Source organism: Myxocyprinus asiaticus, chromosome 17, assembly GCF_019703515.2.
Source record: "Myxocyprinus asiaticus isolate MX2 ecotype Aquarium Trade chromosome 17, UBuf_Myxa_2, whole genome shotgun sequence".
NCBI lineage: Eukaryota > Metazoa > Chordata > Actinopteri > Cypriniformes > Catostomidae > Myxocyprinus > Myxocyprinus asiaticus.
In genome coordinates, this window is record NC_059360.1 from 15106102 (window position 1) to 15122627 (window position 16526).

General features: G+C 38.4%; 1 protein-coding gene across 5 annotated transcripts in view; it reads right to left on the reverse strand.

Annotated features, from left to right (window-relative positions):
- The window catches only part of LOC127454856 (kinectin-like), a 74436-nt gene that overhangs the window by 23786 nt on the left and 34124 nt on the right, over positions 1-16526 (reverse strand). For 4 of the 5 annotated variants that reach the window (XM_051722330.1, XM_051722328.1, XM_051722329.1 and 1 more), the window contains exons 10-25: positions 15976-16060; positions 15685-15893; positions 12324-12392; positions 12179-12216; positions 11717-11807; positions 11554-11622; positions 11428-11456; positions 7787-7877; positions 7336-7404; positions 6973-7010; positions 6757-6847; positions 6521-6630; positions 4733-4802; positions 4546-4586; positions 4309-4399; positions 2697-2783 (exon numbers count right to left, since the gene is read on the reverse strand). In XM_051722330.1, coding sequence (XP_051578290.1) covers positions 2697-2783; positions 4309-4399; positions 4546-4586; positions 4733-4802; positions 6521-6630; positions 6757-6847; positions 6973-7010; positions 7336-7404; positions 7787-7877; positions 11428-11456; positions 11554-11622; positions 11717-11807; positions 12179-12216; positions 12324-12392; positions 15685-15893; positions 15976-16060 — 1278 coding nt within the window. The remainder of the gene's footprint in view (positions 1-2696; positions 2784-4308; positions 4400-4545; positions 4587-4732; positions 4803-6520; positions 6631-6756; positions 6848-6972; positions 7011-7335; positions 7405-7786; positions 7878-11427; positions 11457-11553; positions 11623-11716; positions 11808-12178; positions 12217-12323; positions 12393-15684; positions 15894-15975; positions 16061-16526) is intronic. The other variant, XM_051722332.1, reaches the window with a different exon arrangement.

Consider the following 16526-nt stretch of genomic DNA (forward strand, 5'->3'; position numbering starts at 1 on the left):
CTTTACATCAGTATCAATCACTCCACTTTAAGCAACATGATGAAAGTTCCTTTCACACATTCAAAGTTACTATTGTCTTGTCCTGGATAACATCCAATATCAATCCCAGATCGGTTGGTTTTCTTCACTAAATGAAGAAAAACTAAATCGACACTCACCAAAGAAAAATAAATGTGTGTAGTAGGATTAATTATTTTCTGCCGTGTTAATAGCTTCAGAGGAATGCATTGTTTCTATTTAAAATCTTGTGAATATTTGTGGCAAAATACGTGCTTGAATCAAGGATAACACCATGGTTGAGCTCGACATGATCAGAGATGATTTTGGTCGATATTAAACTTGATTTAAATTGGATTTATTGAGGTAAAACCAACACTAGACGGCTTTAACCAACGCAAGCACATGACTATACAGGTCTACATTTTCACCATCACATCACTCTTTCAAAACACCACCATTCCCATCAACACATACCAATGATAAGGGCTGTGTCAGAATATCAGAATAATTCAGGTTCCCTGACCAGTCTTTGTATTTTATGGTGTACAGTTAAAGCTTTATATGGCTATTTTTTGTGATGAGGAATAGTTCACCCAAAAATGAAAATTCTCTCATCATTTACTCACTTTTATGCCATCCCAGATGTGTATGACTTTCTTTCTTCTGCAGTACATAAACAAAGATTTTTAGAAGAATACCTCAGCTCTGTAGGTCTATACAATGCAAGTAAATGGTGGCCAGAACTTTGAAGGTCCAAAAGGCACATAAAGGCAGCATAAAATTAATCCATAAAACTCCAGTGGTTTAATTCATGTGTCCAGAAGCGATATGATATGTGTGGGTGAGAAACAGATCAATATTTAAGTCCTTTTTTTACAATAAATCTCCACTTTCACTTTCACATTCTTCTTTTGTTTTTAGAGATTCAAATTTTGTGTGTGTAACGCCAGCTTTGGGGCAGTGAGGAGAATTTATAGTAAAAATGTATCTTATAATTTAAATAAAGAATTTATTCTTATAATATTGATCTGTTTCTCATCCACACCTATCATAGCTGGAGTCTGGATTACTTTTATGCTGCCTTTTATTGCTTTTTGGACCTTCAAAGTTCTGGCCACTAGTATGGACCTACAGAGCTGAAATATTCTTCTAAAAAATTCTGTTTGTGTTCAACTGAAGAAAGAAAGCCACACACATCTAGGATGGCATGAGGGTGAGTAAATGATGAGAGAATTTTCATTTTTGGGTGAACATTGCAGTTAAGGTTTTGAGATGCTCATAAAAAGCCAAAAACTGACAATAATTAAACACACAAAAATGCATATACTTCTGCACGTCCTAGGGAATTATGGACATATTGAACAATCCAGTCAGTACAGGACGTATAAAAGTGAAATTACTGAAGCACTTTATTATCTCCAAATATGAGCATCATTATACTACATCTCCCAGCCTTTAAAGTCAAGGTATTTACAACCAGTTTTACTTCTGTGAAGTGATGAATTTGAAGTGAAACAGGATATTAAACATGAAAAAAAAAAAAAAAAAAAGTATAGCGGGGTTGATTTTTTATTTTTTTCCACATGGCAGGTAGCGAAAGGGGAGGTGTTAAGAAATAAGAGGGATTGGTGACGTCAGCCGAAAAGCAAAGTTGTTACAGATGCGGTACAAGTTCATTTTGATGAAAGGTTACACAGACATATTGATTTATTTTTTATTTTTTGTAATAACGCGTCAATGAATTATTTATATAGGGTCAATTTTGATGTTGGCTTTAGAACAGCAAACAACATAAAATTTACATATTTAACCTACAAAATGGATTTAAAGATAAGTATTAACTGAACATAGAAATGTGGCAAATATTGAGTTTGTACAGCATGTGCACGGCTGGGATTCATACTGTTGGAGACAGCTGAGAGCAGATGTATTCACAAACGGATGGTGCGCAATGTAGAATTACTTATGATGCAAGCAAGGTTACATATAGCTCCAGGACTGTTTATAGAGCCACTGGTTCCTCTATGCTGTGACTTAGAGGTTAACTCAAATGCCTTGCTACATTTAGATGGCTGGCCAGCCCCGTGGAGGGAGAAGGCACGCTTATATAGGCAGGAGTTTCTGATTACTTACAGGTCTTCACACCAAGCAAGAAGAGGGGTGATGGGGAAAGGGAAAGTGAATCAAATGTGGAAATCAGGAAGAGATTAACATGCAGGAAAAGAGGCAATTGGGGTGGGGAGGATGAGGTCACATGACATGATATCAGCAATGAATGATCAAATGACATGATTCCTAAAATAATGATAATCTAAAAAAAAAAAAATAATAATATTTTAGCTGCACACTCATCTCATTTTAGGTGTCGTTTTAAACACTTTTGGTAAAAACATTTATAGCACAAAACTAAATAGGGAGAAGAAAAAACAAACAGCAAGATTCAGCCAAGATTTGGTGAATTCAAAAGCACAATTGCCATACTTTGTAAGTTTGAAGCTTCTAGCTCTTGGCATTCAGAATAGCGCATTACTAACATGCAGCTGAACAGCTGATTGTTATGTAATGAGTATGCAGCTGTTCATGAGGAAGTTAATGTGGAATGCAGAGAACTGCACTGGTCAATAAATGGCAGAGGCTTTTCGGAGATGCTTTGATTTGACTCTAGAGTGAAGTAGTTTGGGAGTTGCGGTGCCAACCTTGGCGCTCTTGGTGAGTTTTCCCTGCAGTAAGGTCTCGGTGGCTGACAGCGCCTCCACAGCGCTCCAGTTTTTCTCCCGTAGCTCCTAGTCAGTTTCAGAGAAACACCACTTTCAGTTCAGCCTACAGTCTTATCAAACATTAAAGGAATAGTTCACCCAAACATGAAAATTCTCTCATTATTCACTTACCCTGATGCCATCCCATATGTGTATGACTGTCTTTCTTCAACAGAACACAAATGAAGATTTTTAGAAGTAGATAGAGCTCTGTCAGGTCCTTATAATGGAAGCACATGGGTGCCAGCACTTTGACGGTCCAAAAGTCATATTAAGGCAGCAATAAAGTAATCCACACAACTCCAGTCGATCAGTGAATGTCTTCTGAAGCAAATCGATACGTTTGTGCAAAAAATAAATCTATAATTAAAACGTTATTAACTTTTTGTAAGCATGACATAAGTGCGCCGGTGAGTTCACGCGAGAATTCGGAAGCGGCGCATATTTACAACAGAAGAACTAATGTCACGCGAGAGTTTGGCCATTTCAAACTGCATCAGAGCCCTGGATGGAAGCGCTGATTTAAAGTTAAAAACTTTTTAATTATCGAATTGTTTCTTACATAAACCTATCGATTCGCTTCAGAAGACATTTATTGATCGACTGGAGATGCATGGATTACTTTTATGCACCCTAAATGTGACTTTTGGACCATCAAAGGGCTGGCACCCGTGTGCTTCCATTATAAGGACCTGACAGAGCTCTATCTTCTTCTAAAAATCTTAATTTGTGTACTACTGAAGAAAGACAGTCATACACATCTGGGATGGCAGTGAATAAGAGAATTTTCCTTTTTGAGTGTACTATTCCTTTAAGGATTTTGCCATTTACTGAACCAACAGACCAAGGCCCAACCAAAACCTGAATGTACCAAATCTGTACATCGACATTGAAGATTCACAAAATAATTTTAACACTAACAGCAACACCCTTACATTTAAAAAAAAAAAAAAAAACATTACAATTCCTTAAAAAGGACCAAAATGGTCCTTATTCAAAAATTACAAGAACAAAATGGGAAAATGAAAATGTACAATGAAAAGTGTTCAATGATCAGCTAAAAAGCAGTGAATAAAAATAGCCAGCATATTCAAGTTCACTTTATAATAATTATAAAAAACAAATGTATCCTTCAAATGTGCAGAATTGCTCCTAGACCAACACAAATGCTACATTAGTTTGCAGTTCCATTCGGTGATGCTAGAGGTGCAGAAATGACACACTTTACCATTAAATAAATAAAATACTTGGTGCACATTTTAACACTATACTTGAGCACTGGTTATGCAGAAACTGGCACTATATTTCTTTACAAGGTGTAATAATTGGTTTAAAATGTCCAACAGTATTATAAGGGATGCTTATCTCAAAGCTTCAGGATTGGCCAACCCATATCTCCTGGTCAAAACTGAATGTAAAGCTGCCATTCAAATTAAAGTCACCTGCTTTACATGCTCATTAGCACATGGATTAGAGCATAAGACAAGCTCAGCACTTGCTTTTAACAGGAAGACAGCTGCTCGACATGATTACTCAACCTCACTAAACTTACATTGTTCTTCTTGCGATGAAGCTCCACCGATTCCCTCAACACAATCAGCTCTGCCTGAAGTTCAGATAGACACTCGTCCTTCTCTGCGAGCCTGAGGATGGACACAGAGCATATGTATGTTATATCAGTGTGATAAAACCTTTGTTAAACTTGTTTAAGGTACCCAGTTATATTGGAACATGTTTGAGACCATCAGTTGGAAGGATTGTAATTTAATGACAAGAACATGACACTTACGCTGATAATAATTCCTGGCTGGGTGCTGCTGAAACAGTTTGCTTTGAAAAAAGAGGGGGAAACAATTATATCAGCAAGAGCTGAGAATGTTGCATCATCCAAACAAATTAAGCTAGAGTACATCTGTTTTACATTAATAGGTTGCTGAGGTTTTAGGAGTCTGATTTGAATTCGTCAGCACTATTACCTGCTGCTGCTGCATTCCCTTCTCCAGTTCCCTCTGAAGTCTCTGAACATCCTGGTCCTTAGCTGTTAACCTATGATATACATATGTGTGTTATAGAGGGCGACCGGTAGTGGAATTTGCCAGTTCCGATAACTAAGGTGGTTGAATAGGCAGATAACCAAATAATCTAGTTTTTAAAATCGATTTACAGAACGTCACAAAACTTTCGACTTTTCATACTACGACAGGCACAGACAGAGGCTACAAGAGTCCAAAATGAACAATATTACAGATTCAGTCTGTTGCCAAACCCCAATAAAAAAAAAAGAGAAGGACTTTTCAATATAAACAAGCCCGAAATGCTCTATATTTAAGTATTTACCAAACTGAGCTTTCATAGTCTATATTCACCTGATTGAGGATTTTATATATCACCAGGTGAGTTTTTTTATTTTTTATTATTTGTATTCACGAGAAAGTTTGAGACATGATGTATGTGCTGCGGGGCACGTTTCTATATAGTCACATTTTTATTTCGATGCCTTCACTTCAATTTAGAACACTTGATTTGTCTAATCAAAATAACAAAATATGCATATAAGTGAGGATAAAAATATGGATGAATATAATCAATGATGAAAGATTTAGATATAACAAATCCCCACGAGGTGTCAGTGAGTGTTTTTATTTCACTTCTTAAGGGTGCTGTTATCCACCTTATTTTGCAACACTGAAGTAAGCTTAACCCTAAACCCTTAGGCCAAAACAAATCGTTTCAGACAGAGGGCTAAAAACAGGGTGGAAAATGATCATATATTACTAAATTGTGACTGTTGTGGTGCAAAAAAAACTTTTATAACATTATCATTGGACCTCAGGGAAGATAATACAATGATCTAAAAAAAATTGCACTTCATGACCCCTTTAATATATCCTGAATGCTTTCCGGCCAGAAGTGAAGCTTCACCCCTCACCTGTCAACCTGAGTTTAAACTTTGGCTTTAAAAGGAATTAACCGTCCAACTGGAAAATTTGAAAAACCGCACACATACACAAAAGCACAAACATTAGAACGTCACGGATCTTCTTCAGTGTGTCCGATATCAACATACACTGCATTTCAACTGCATCTGGGAGAAACAGCGTGGCAGTTTTAATCGTGCTATCTTAGTCTTTTATGAGTCTTTTGCGGTTTATTATCATGCAGTAGCACATTGACAGGGATTGATGCATGTTGTCATGAAATCAGAGACCCTCCCCTCGAAATCCAAACACAAGTGGTCACAGGAGATGCATTTGAGACACATGGGAATACCAGGTGTAAACAGTGATGTGTCTTGTCCGACCACATGTAATAGGATAACCCGAGATGCATCTTAGTACTAGGTGCAAATGGGCTCTTAGTCTGTATGGCAGTAGTTTTGAGCCAAAAGTTTGAGGAAACATTTGTTTTTTACTAAAAAGCTATTAAAAGTGTCATATAAAGTTTTATATCCTTTGCTTATATGCTCTACAATATAACTATTTAATACTTGAATTTAGGGCTGCAACTAACGATTATTTTGATAATCGATTCATCTTCGATTATTTCTTCGATTAACCAATTCAACTTCAAGTGGTCTTGCCCTTTCCTTTTTGATTTAAAAAAAGCCTTGAGCATGGACCTGGGGAATAGTCTGGCAATTTGAATACTTCTTAAAGTCATGAAGCAATGAAATGATGTGAGAGCATTTGTTCATTCATATAAAGTATAGTTGTGTATGTGTCAATGGAAGCATGACCAGGGCACACAATTGGAGTGACACATACTGAGCCTGAAGCTCCTGGAGTTGTGCACTCATGTCTGAGTTTGACTGGGTTTCTTTGCTCTTTAGCTGGACCAGTTCAACCTTCAGAGCCTCAACCTGCTGCTCTAGATCCTGTGGACACACACAAACATTTAGACTTAGATACAACAGCATGTTAAACATCATACAAAAGACAAGTGCGACAATTTAACAGCAATTAAAGATTGTCGATGAACCGAACATACAGAACACACTTACCTTTATTGCCTTATGTCTTTCTGATTCTTTGTCCAGTGCTGACTGTAAACTCTCCTCACTTGATCTAATTTTTTCATCCTTCTCCTTAATCCTGATAAAAACACGAAGTTGAGATATTTTACTTAAGGAACAGTACCTGCTTCGATCATGGATTACTAATTGGCATTGAAATTGTCTCAATGTGTCTTTTTAAACAAGCCTTTAGGTCGCACATACTTCTGCTGTAGCTCTTCTAGTGTTGTTTCTGTCATCGTCTGAAAAAAGGGAGTGGGAAAGAGGCATGTAAAAGACGAGAATGAGCAACTGTCACATGCAGTAAACACAAATAAAATTCTCTGCTCTACATACACTACCATTACCTACTCATTCTTTTGAATAACAACACAAGTATGATGGAAGGTAAATAGTGTCAAAATTATAGTAGAGATCAATAAATGTTAAACAAATCAAAACTCTTATATTTTAGCTTCTAGCTTTTATATTTAAGTTCTTCAAAGCCACCCTTTGTCTATATTACAGCTCTGCAAACTCTTTACAGCTCTGTGTTTTTAGCTTGTACGTGTGGTAGTGGTTTGCTACCTGTTCTGCATTCAGTTTCTTTACTGCCTCCAGTTGCTCTTTCAAACCTTCATACTCTTTTCTAATCACCTGTTTAAAAAAAGTTATTTAACATTAATACAGCAACATACAAATACAAATTCATAAGTCACAAATGATACATCTTGAATCAATATTTTGTTCATCACTATGCTACATTGTCCAATTAAACTCAATCAGATGAGCTACACAAGAGGAAAATAAGTTGTAATAAATCTTCCCATGTTTTTATAATGCAGAGAACCCAGAATATTTCTTGTCTACTAAAACCAATAAAATAATAAAATGGACATGAAAGAGACATAATCGGGGACAGTTCATGCTCAGCATGGTGACCAGGAAAATCGCTGGAGTATTTGTAGCTCAAATATTTTATTGCATAAACAAATCTGTAAAAAAAAATTGTTTCATATTTTTTTTTTTTCTTGTTCACCTTCAGTTCCTCTTCCTTGTTGGCCATCTGAATGAGGCTGGACTCCAGCAGGGTCTCCACTGTCTTTACCTTTTCATCACGCTGCTGAAGACTGACAAAACACAACACAATCCAATTATTAACCGTCAACTGTATAATAAACAAATGTATCATAGGGCAGATATACTGTGGGATTACTGGCAGATTTCTGAGGGTGTCTGTGTGTTGGGGGAGGGGTTGCTTTAAATACTTAAAGTGAGTTAAAAATCTTATTCATGCACATTATCGACTCAAAATGGCACATTGGACATGTCGATTGAGCAACTACATAAATTGTAGTCTGTTCCTCACACAAAGCTATTGCAATGCTTCAGAAGACTCGGAATGTAACACATGAGTAGTCAGTGATGGGCAGTGGCTTCAAATAGCGAAGCTAAAGTATCAGCTGAACACTTGGACGGTCTTAATGATCAAGTCCTTACTTTGAACCTGCCGGGTCAAACTGACCTGGCTTTTACCTTCAATTTCAAAAGCTTGTAATAAAGGCTCTATCACCTAGGGGGCACTTACTTTTTTTATTCACACTTTCACTTTGAAATTCTTTTGATGATTATTTGAAGAAAATAATCCAATAACTAATAAGTTTAATTTGCATTTATAATATTATTTGTTTTTTATACAGGTGTTTATTATATCTCATTTGAACATTTAATTAACATAATTAACAGAATTAAGAGTAAAATAACTTTTGAACAAATTAATATCAATAAAAAAATCTTGTGTGTGTATATAAATGAATTTATGTATGCATTTATGTATGCATGTGTTTATGTATGCATTTATGTATGTATGTGTTTATGTATGCATTTATGTATGCATGTGTTTATGTATGCATTTATGTATGTATGTGTTTATGTATGCATGTGTGAATATGTGTGGGTGGGTGTGTGTGTGTGTGTGTGTGTGTGTGTACATGTGAAATTGAGTATGAGTGTACTTACAAAAACATTTTAAACTTTTGTACCATTTACTGCTTTCTCGTTTTCAAGTTTTTATATGATCCGGTCAAAGTACAATTGACGTACAAAGTAGGGACTTTTTTTGTAGCTTTGTTTATAAATACATGAAGTTTAAAAAAAAAATAAAAAAAAAAATATGAAGTTTCAGGTTGAAAACTTAGTAAAGTTGATGTAAATCAGTGTTAAAAGTTCAAACAGGTCAAATTAACCAAGGGTTAACTACATTTCTCAGTAGCTTCCCTAGTTTTTAAAACAGCAAATGATAAACGCTTCAGTGCTGCATTCACATTAAGCCATGCATCCAATATTTATGGTCAGTGGTTCTGAAGATGTCCGAATCACAAATCAATCACTCTTTAGAGTCAGTTCTTTACAATGAACTGGTAGCACGTGATAGCAAAATGGTCTAAATGACTCAGACTGCTCATGTGCAAACTGAATCATTTAGAACAGTTTCTGACTTACAAAACACACATTAAAACGAAGACAACAAAGATAGCGCAGGTTGCAGTGGATATTTATATATAATTAATGGAAACCAAATCTGCAAATGCATCCCATCATTTGCCAATGATGAAGAAGGTCTTTATTAAGTTCAACATGTGTGCAGCTTGTGAACGACTACTGCAGTTAAAGACATTTTCCATCCAAAAGAGTTTAAAAACACTTAGTAGACTACACGAAAGCACATCAAGTACACAGTTTTTTTGGCCATGTACCATAAAGCTCCATGGTACATAGAATGGTACATAAATATGCAGTGTTTCCCCTAGAATTTTTTTTCAGCAGCGGTGCTGTTGTGCGTGCGTCCACAAGCCCGCAACGCCGGACCCATACTAAGGTGTGTTGGTCGAAGAACAGATTAAAACAAGGGTGTCAAACTCAATTTCAGCATGGGCCACATCACGGTTTATTTGTGACCTCAAATGGCCCGTTGAAAATGTGGCACCAGCACCTGCTTTGGTAGCACCCATGCAAATAACATTACATGTTATGTGCATTGAAATGCACATTTGACAGTACAGCATTGATTTTGAGGTTGGGATGCAGATGAAAATTATGATATTAACAACAGTAACATCTGTGCAAAAAATGAACACCTAATTTTTATGACTAAATTGAAATATTCTGACAGAGTGACTAAGTTGGGTCTTCTTTATAGATTCCTTTCATCAGCTCCTACTTATTAAACTACAGTCATCGCTTGGAATTTCTGAAGGCAAACAAAACAACTCACATTTTCCTACAATCAGAGAGCATTACAAGAGTACAGATTTTACATACATGGAAAACTGATAGCTTGGTTCATAATTATGAAAATGCACCATAGTTCTTCCAGAGTATCCATAGTTTTAACAATGATATTTGTAATTAGAGGTTTTGCATATCGGTTATCGGATATGTAAACACACAAATAATCATTATCGTATCGGTTTTTAAAAATCAATATCTGTCGATCTCTATTTGTAATAGTTCAAGGTAACCATGCATGGCTCCTCACTACCATGGTTAGTAACTATGGTTTCTATATAAAGAACTATGGCATTTTTGTAATGAAATAACAGCAGTCTAAATACATTTCGAACGTTTTTTCCTGCCACAAATACAATAGGTAATACAGTACAGTTCGTGTTACTGCAGTAAATCTCATGGTACATTTTTGTAAGCGTTGTGATCGGTGAATTGAAAAGCCTTCTAATGTATGATTTCTTTGTAAGTGCCGTTTAGAATGTGGGGTCTGTTTGTTTTAAACTAGTTTCATCACCGAGACATAAGAGTTTTTCAACAGACAATTCTGTACCGCATTCAAACGGATTTCACAATCCCCGCCGGACATCCCACTGGTTCACAAGCACATTTAAAATAGTCTGTTCCGTTGAGACCAGTCCGCGAATTACCGCACCTGCTCTGCCCTCGTGCTGCTATGATTAAGCATTGTTGATAATTGACCCGTGTAGCGCTGTTTCATTCCGCTTTTGAAGCATTTTGAAATGCTTTCCAAAACATACAGATGACAGGGGAAGGCTCATTTGTATTCACGATGAAAGCGCTACTTGATTGTACAGTGAAACGTTGCGATCCCCTGCCATCCTATGTTTCAGAGGTGAGCTTGCGGGCCACTTGAAATGAAGCAAGTTTGACACTTGTTGTTATGCGTTGACGTCACTGTGAGTAAGTGCATGTATTTGTGTGTGAATGTGGTGGGGTCTCTTTAGCAGCGTACAAAGCGCACAGCTGACTCGGGCTGGCAAGCGTTATGTTGCGTCAAGAATATTAAATGGACATGTGAAATCCCAACTGCGGCACTCATAATTCAGCAGTAGTGCAGCGGCACTTCAAAATGCATATGGGGAAACACTGAATATGTTAATTGAATATCAGAGTACCGTGGTGTTACCATATGAGACCATCAGATATCAGAGTGTTAATGCCCAGGTGTGCTCAGAACAGAAGCTTCAAGTACTCAGAGTAATACTTCCAGTAAATACAGAAATACAACAGCTAGACAGAATTACAGGATAAGATGAATAGTACATGCACATGGAGTTGTTATACAGGAATGGTCGAAGTATGTGCAAAGAGGTATGGATTGGTACAGTAGTAGTTTAAATATAAAAAATAAAAGAATATCAATGCACTCACCTCTGCTGAAGATGATCCACAGATACAGCCTGGGAAAAGAGAAGACACACCAGTGGCAGAAATGAATCTTTGTTCAGATCTATTATGGACTGTCTTAAGAAATCTCATCTTCAATTCAAGTCTAACCTTCTCAGAAATCTGTGCCTGCAGATTCTGGAGGTCTGCCTTCAATGCTAGATTTTCATTGTGAATGGCCTGTAGAGGACAGAGACGGATGTGTCAATTAAACCACTGAAACCAAACTTCAACGTAACTAATACGAAATGGCAGTGATGGAGGTGACACTTGCCTGCATGTTGGTCTCTCTGCTGGCGCCGCTGCTCCTCTCTGCATTGAGAGAATCTTCTAGACTCTTTCTCTGTAGCTCTTTCTCAGCCAGCCTAATCAGGGACACATGCATTGTGACATTTAAACTGATGTACAAGACACAGCTTAACATTTTACAATGTGTCCTAACCAGCTGCAATCACAACGAGCGATGCACGGATAGCTTGTTTTCTATTCCTATGGCGTCTCGCCGAGTAGTCCCGCCCATTGTAAAATCTCACTGGTCCAAATCCCACTCCTCATAACTGTACTTTAAACATCACATAAATATCTTCTGATTGGCTGTGATTGTGTCACATCATGTAGCAGTTTTGCTTTCAGTGTGGACAGACAAATTGCTTGTCACTGGAAACTTGTCGCGTCATGCCTGGTTAGGTCACCGTGTAAGAAAATACAAACAGCTTCTTTCAAGGTCATCACTTACAGTTTTTGAAGCTCATCGAAATGTGATACTGCTGTAGCCTGATAGGGGGAACAAAAAAAAAAAAAAGAAGAAATTACTCTCCAGCTTGACTGTCAAGCAACAAGCAGAGACACATTCACTTTCATCCGGCAGCTCGAACACATACCTGAGTGCTGAGCTGAGCCTGAAGGTTATCAATCTGAACTTTCAGCGTTTTCTTCTCGTTAAGAAGATCCTACAAATGACAACATTGGGCGCTCGTCAGTAGTGATTTAACACACAAGCCCCTTTCACACACAGATCCCGGGATTAATCCAGGGAAAAGTCGTTATGGCAACTGTTCTGGGACTGCACAATTTGTTCATTCACACTGCAAGAGGTTTCCCATAATCTGTGCTCGCATTCATACACATCCCAAAACAATCACATAAAGACAAAAGTGACATCACGGTGTGTTTTTATGTTTGGTGTTTATGGCTATTTAATGGCAAACACAGATGTCAATCAAACAATTCATAAATACAACTAACCTTGCAAAAACAATACGTAGAAAAAAGGGAGACTATTCAATCAAGTCCAGTAAAATCAGTTCTATAAAAGATCCTTTAGTTGCACTTTTGATAAAAATTCCAAGAGCTTTCCTGGGCACATCTTCCAAAACAAATCTTTCAAGGTTTTTCCATATAAAAAGCGTTATCTCATGGGACAGGTTGACATCATAACGGTGTCTTTTCTCTCGAGAAGCCCGCTCTTTCATTCTTTTGTAAACAAATAAATTGCGTACGGTAAAACTAAACTGACGGTTAATTTCATCGTCTGTGCAGATGGCGAGCAGCTCCCTGGTGCCTGTATGAGATCTGCATGATAGCCAATTTTATTTGATTTTATTCCGACAGTTAGGCCTACTTTTATAAATAGCTCATAAGATAATTTTTTTGTTTTGTTCGATGTTAATTGTTTTTGTGTTAGTGTCTGCTGTCTACCAACTGAAATGCCTCCAAAGAACAATAAAGAGATAGTAAAAAAGTAACCGTCAAAAAAACAAAAACAAATTATATATACACTATATTGCCAAAAGTATTCGCTCACCCATCCAAATAATTGAATTCAGGTGTTCCAATCACTTCCATGGCCACAGGTGTATAAAATGAAGCACCTAGGCATGCAGACTGCTTCTACAAACATTTGTGAAAGAATGGGCCGCTCTCAGGAGCTCAGTGAATTCCAGCGTGGTACTGTGATAGGATGCCACCTGTGCAACAAGTCCAGTCGTGAAATTTCCTCGCTACTAAATATTCCACAGTCAACTGTCAGTGGTATTATAACAAAGTGGAAGCGACTGGGAATGACAGCAACTCAGCCACGAAGTGGTAGGCCACGTAAAATGACAGAGCGGGGTCAGTGGATGCTGAGGCGCAGAGTGCGCAGAGGTCGCCAACTTTCTGCAGAGTCAATCGCTACAGACCTCCAAAGTTCATGTGGCCTTCAGATTAGCTCAAGAACAGTGCGTAGAGAGCTTCATGGAATGGGTTTCCATGGCCGAGCAGCTGCATCCAAGCCATACATCACCAAGTGCAATACAAACGTCGGATGCAGTGGTGTAACGCACGCCGCCACCGGACTCTAGAGCAGTGGAGACACGTTCTCTGGAGTGACGAATCACGCTTCTACATCTGGCAATCTGATGGACGAGTCTGGGTTTGGCGGTTGCCAGGAGAACGGTACTTGTCTGACTGCATTGTGCCAACTGTGAAGTTTGGTGGAGGGGGGATTATGGTGTGGGGTTGTTTTTCAGGAACTGGGCTTGGCCCCTTAGTTCCAGTGAAAGGAACTCTGAATGCTTCAGCATACCAAGAGATTTTGGACAATTCCATGCTCCCAACATTGTGGGAACAGTTTGGGGATGGCCCCTTCCTGTTCCAACATGACTGCGCACCAGTGCACAAAGCAAGGTCCATAAAGACATGGATGAGCGAGTTTGGTGTGGAAGAACTTGACTGGCCTGCACAGAGTCCTGACCTCAACCCGATAGAGCACCTTTGGGATGAATCAGAGCGAAGACTGCGAGCCAGGCCTTCTCGTCCAACATCAGTGTCTGACCTCACAAATGCGCTTCTGGAAGAATGGTCAAAAATTCCCATAAACACACTCCTAAACCTTGTGGAAAGCCTTCCCAGAAGAGTGGAAGCTGTTATAGCTGCAAAGGGTGGGCCGACGTCATATTAAACCCTATGGATTAAGAATGGGATGTCACTTAAGTTCATATGCGTCTAAAGGCAGATGAGCGAATACTTTTGGCAATATAGTGTATATGACATTATCAAGGTGCATTGCAATATTATTAATATTAAATAATAGAAAAATTATCATTTTAAAAAACTATTAATTTTCAATGATACTGCCCTGCAACTGTTGTGCATTCGATTCAGTAATTGCGTTTGTAATTTAGTCTGATTCTAAACAGGCTAAAAAGAAAGAAAACTATCTACACAGACAAGGTAAAATTATACTTTTTTTTCTTCAGGGCGTGCTGAGTGACACCAGCCAGGTCTCATAAGCAACCAAATTGGCCCGGTTGCTAGGGAGAGTAGAGTCACATGGGGTAACCTCCTCGTGGTCGCTATAATGTGTGGTTCGTTCTCGGTGGGGCACGTGGCGAGTTGAGCGTGGATGCCGCGGTGGATGGCGTGAAGCCTCCACACGCGCTATGTCTCTGTGGTGACACGCTCAACAAGCTACGTGATAAGATGCGCGGGTTGGCGGTCTCAGACGCAGAGGCAGTTGGGATTCGTCCTCCGCCACCCGGATTGAGGCGAATCACTACGCGACCACAAGGACTTAAAAAGCGCATTGGGAATTGGGCATTCCAAATTGGGTGAAAAAGAGGAAAAATCCAAAATAAATAAATAAATGTTCTGTATCATTATGTTCTTGCCCTTTTAGAGTTAATAAAATAAATGTATGAACAAACAGTTGGCCTGTCGTAAGGTTGCAAGCGTTGTGGTGAGTTAGTCTACCTAAAAAGCTATATTGAGTCATTAAAAACTGGTAAAATTGTACTGTATCTGATTGGGTTTCTTATGTAAAAGGGTCTATAATTAATTGCTGGTATGAAGATGTTTTGATTCGGTGGTACTTGGCCTGAAAAGTTTGAGAATCACTGTTCCTAGGGGCATGGAAGCAGCAACATTTAAACACTGTAGTTTTCAGTTACTTCATGTACAAATTCACTAATCACAGTTGGCCATGATTAATTTAATCCATCAGTATAAGTGTCCAATAACAGGCTGGTTTCTGAGATTAAGCGAGTAGTATTCAAGTGGTCATGTGATCCTAACATGGCAGCCTCCATGAGAGGACCCTCTCCATGTAGAATAAAACAGCTTTTATAAGGTTACACTGATATGATTGCAGTCTTCATCTCATGTGGGTGGTCATGATTTTTCTACCTGTGTTTTAAAAGTACAGTTAATTTCTTTAAGAGTACATTTTTTTAATGAGGAAAAGAGAGCTCCAGTGAGAGGTACCTTGACTTGCTCCTGTAGTTGGTCGTCAGGTTTCATGGTATGTTGTGACGCCTCTATCAGATGCAGGACCTTCTGCTCCAGCTGCATGACCTTCTGCTGCTCCTGCTCTTTACAGATGAGCGTATCCGTCAGGCTGCTGTGCAGGTTCTGGATCTCCTTGTTTTTAGTGGTGATCTCGGTCTCCACCGACATCAGTTGATTCTGCAGCTCTGAGAGGACACAGGAGGAATGGGTTGAGTGTCTGTATAGAACACTTTGTGTCTTTAAGGTAGTGTGTGGGTGTGTTCCTACCTTGTTTAGCACCCTGAAGCTTTTCTCTTTCTAAGTTCACACTGTGCAAAAAGTTCTGCAGCTCTTCCCAACGATGTTTAGCATCCTGCATCAAGAGAAACAAAATCAGTAAAAACAAAACAGTGAACTAACTGAACTAAATTTTTCAGTAGCATGACTGGACTATTTTCCAGTAAACACTCAACCTCATGCCCTTCCAAATGTATACTGTTATTTATTTATTCATGGAACACATAAAGGAGAGATTTTTGAAGAGTCTATTCTGAGTTCTACACTATATAGGGACCAAGGGCTGTCAAGCTCCAAAAAGGACAAACCCAACCTAACCAAACAACAAAAACAAAGGAAAGTTTCATGTGGAGATCAAAGTGGCGTTTGACGCTGGTGTTGACGCCCTGACACGAATCATGGATGCAGATTCATGATTGCTTTAGCAAAGCAGATAGCCACAGTCTACCGGCTAATACTGTGGAGGATGAGACTTTAAGAGATTTAATGTCCATTGCAATGAAAATGCAACCTATGTTGAGACTAGTTCTTTCAATTATTCA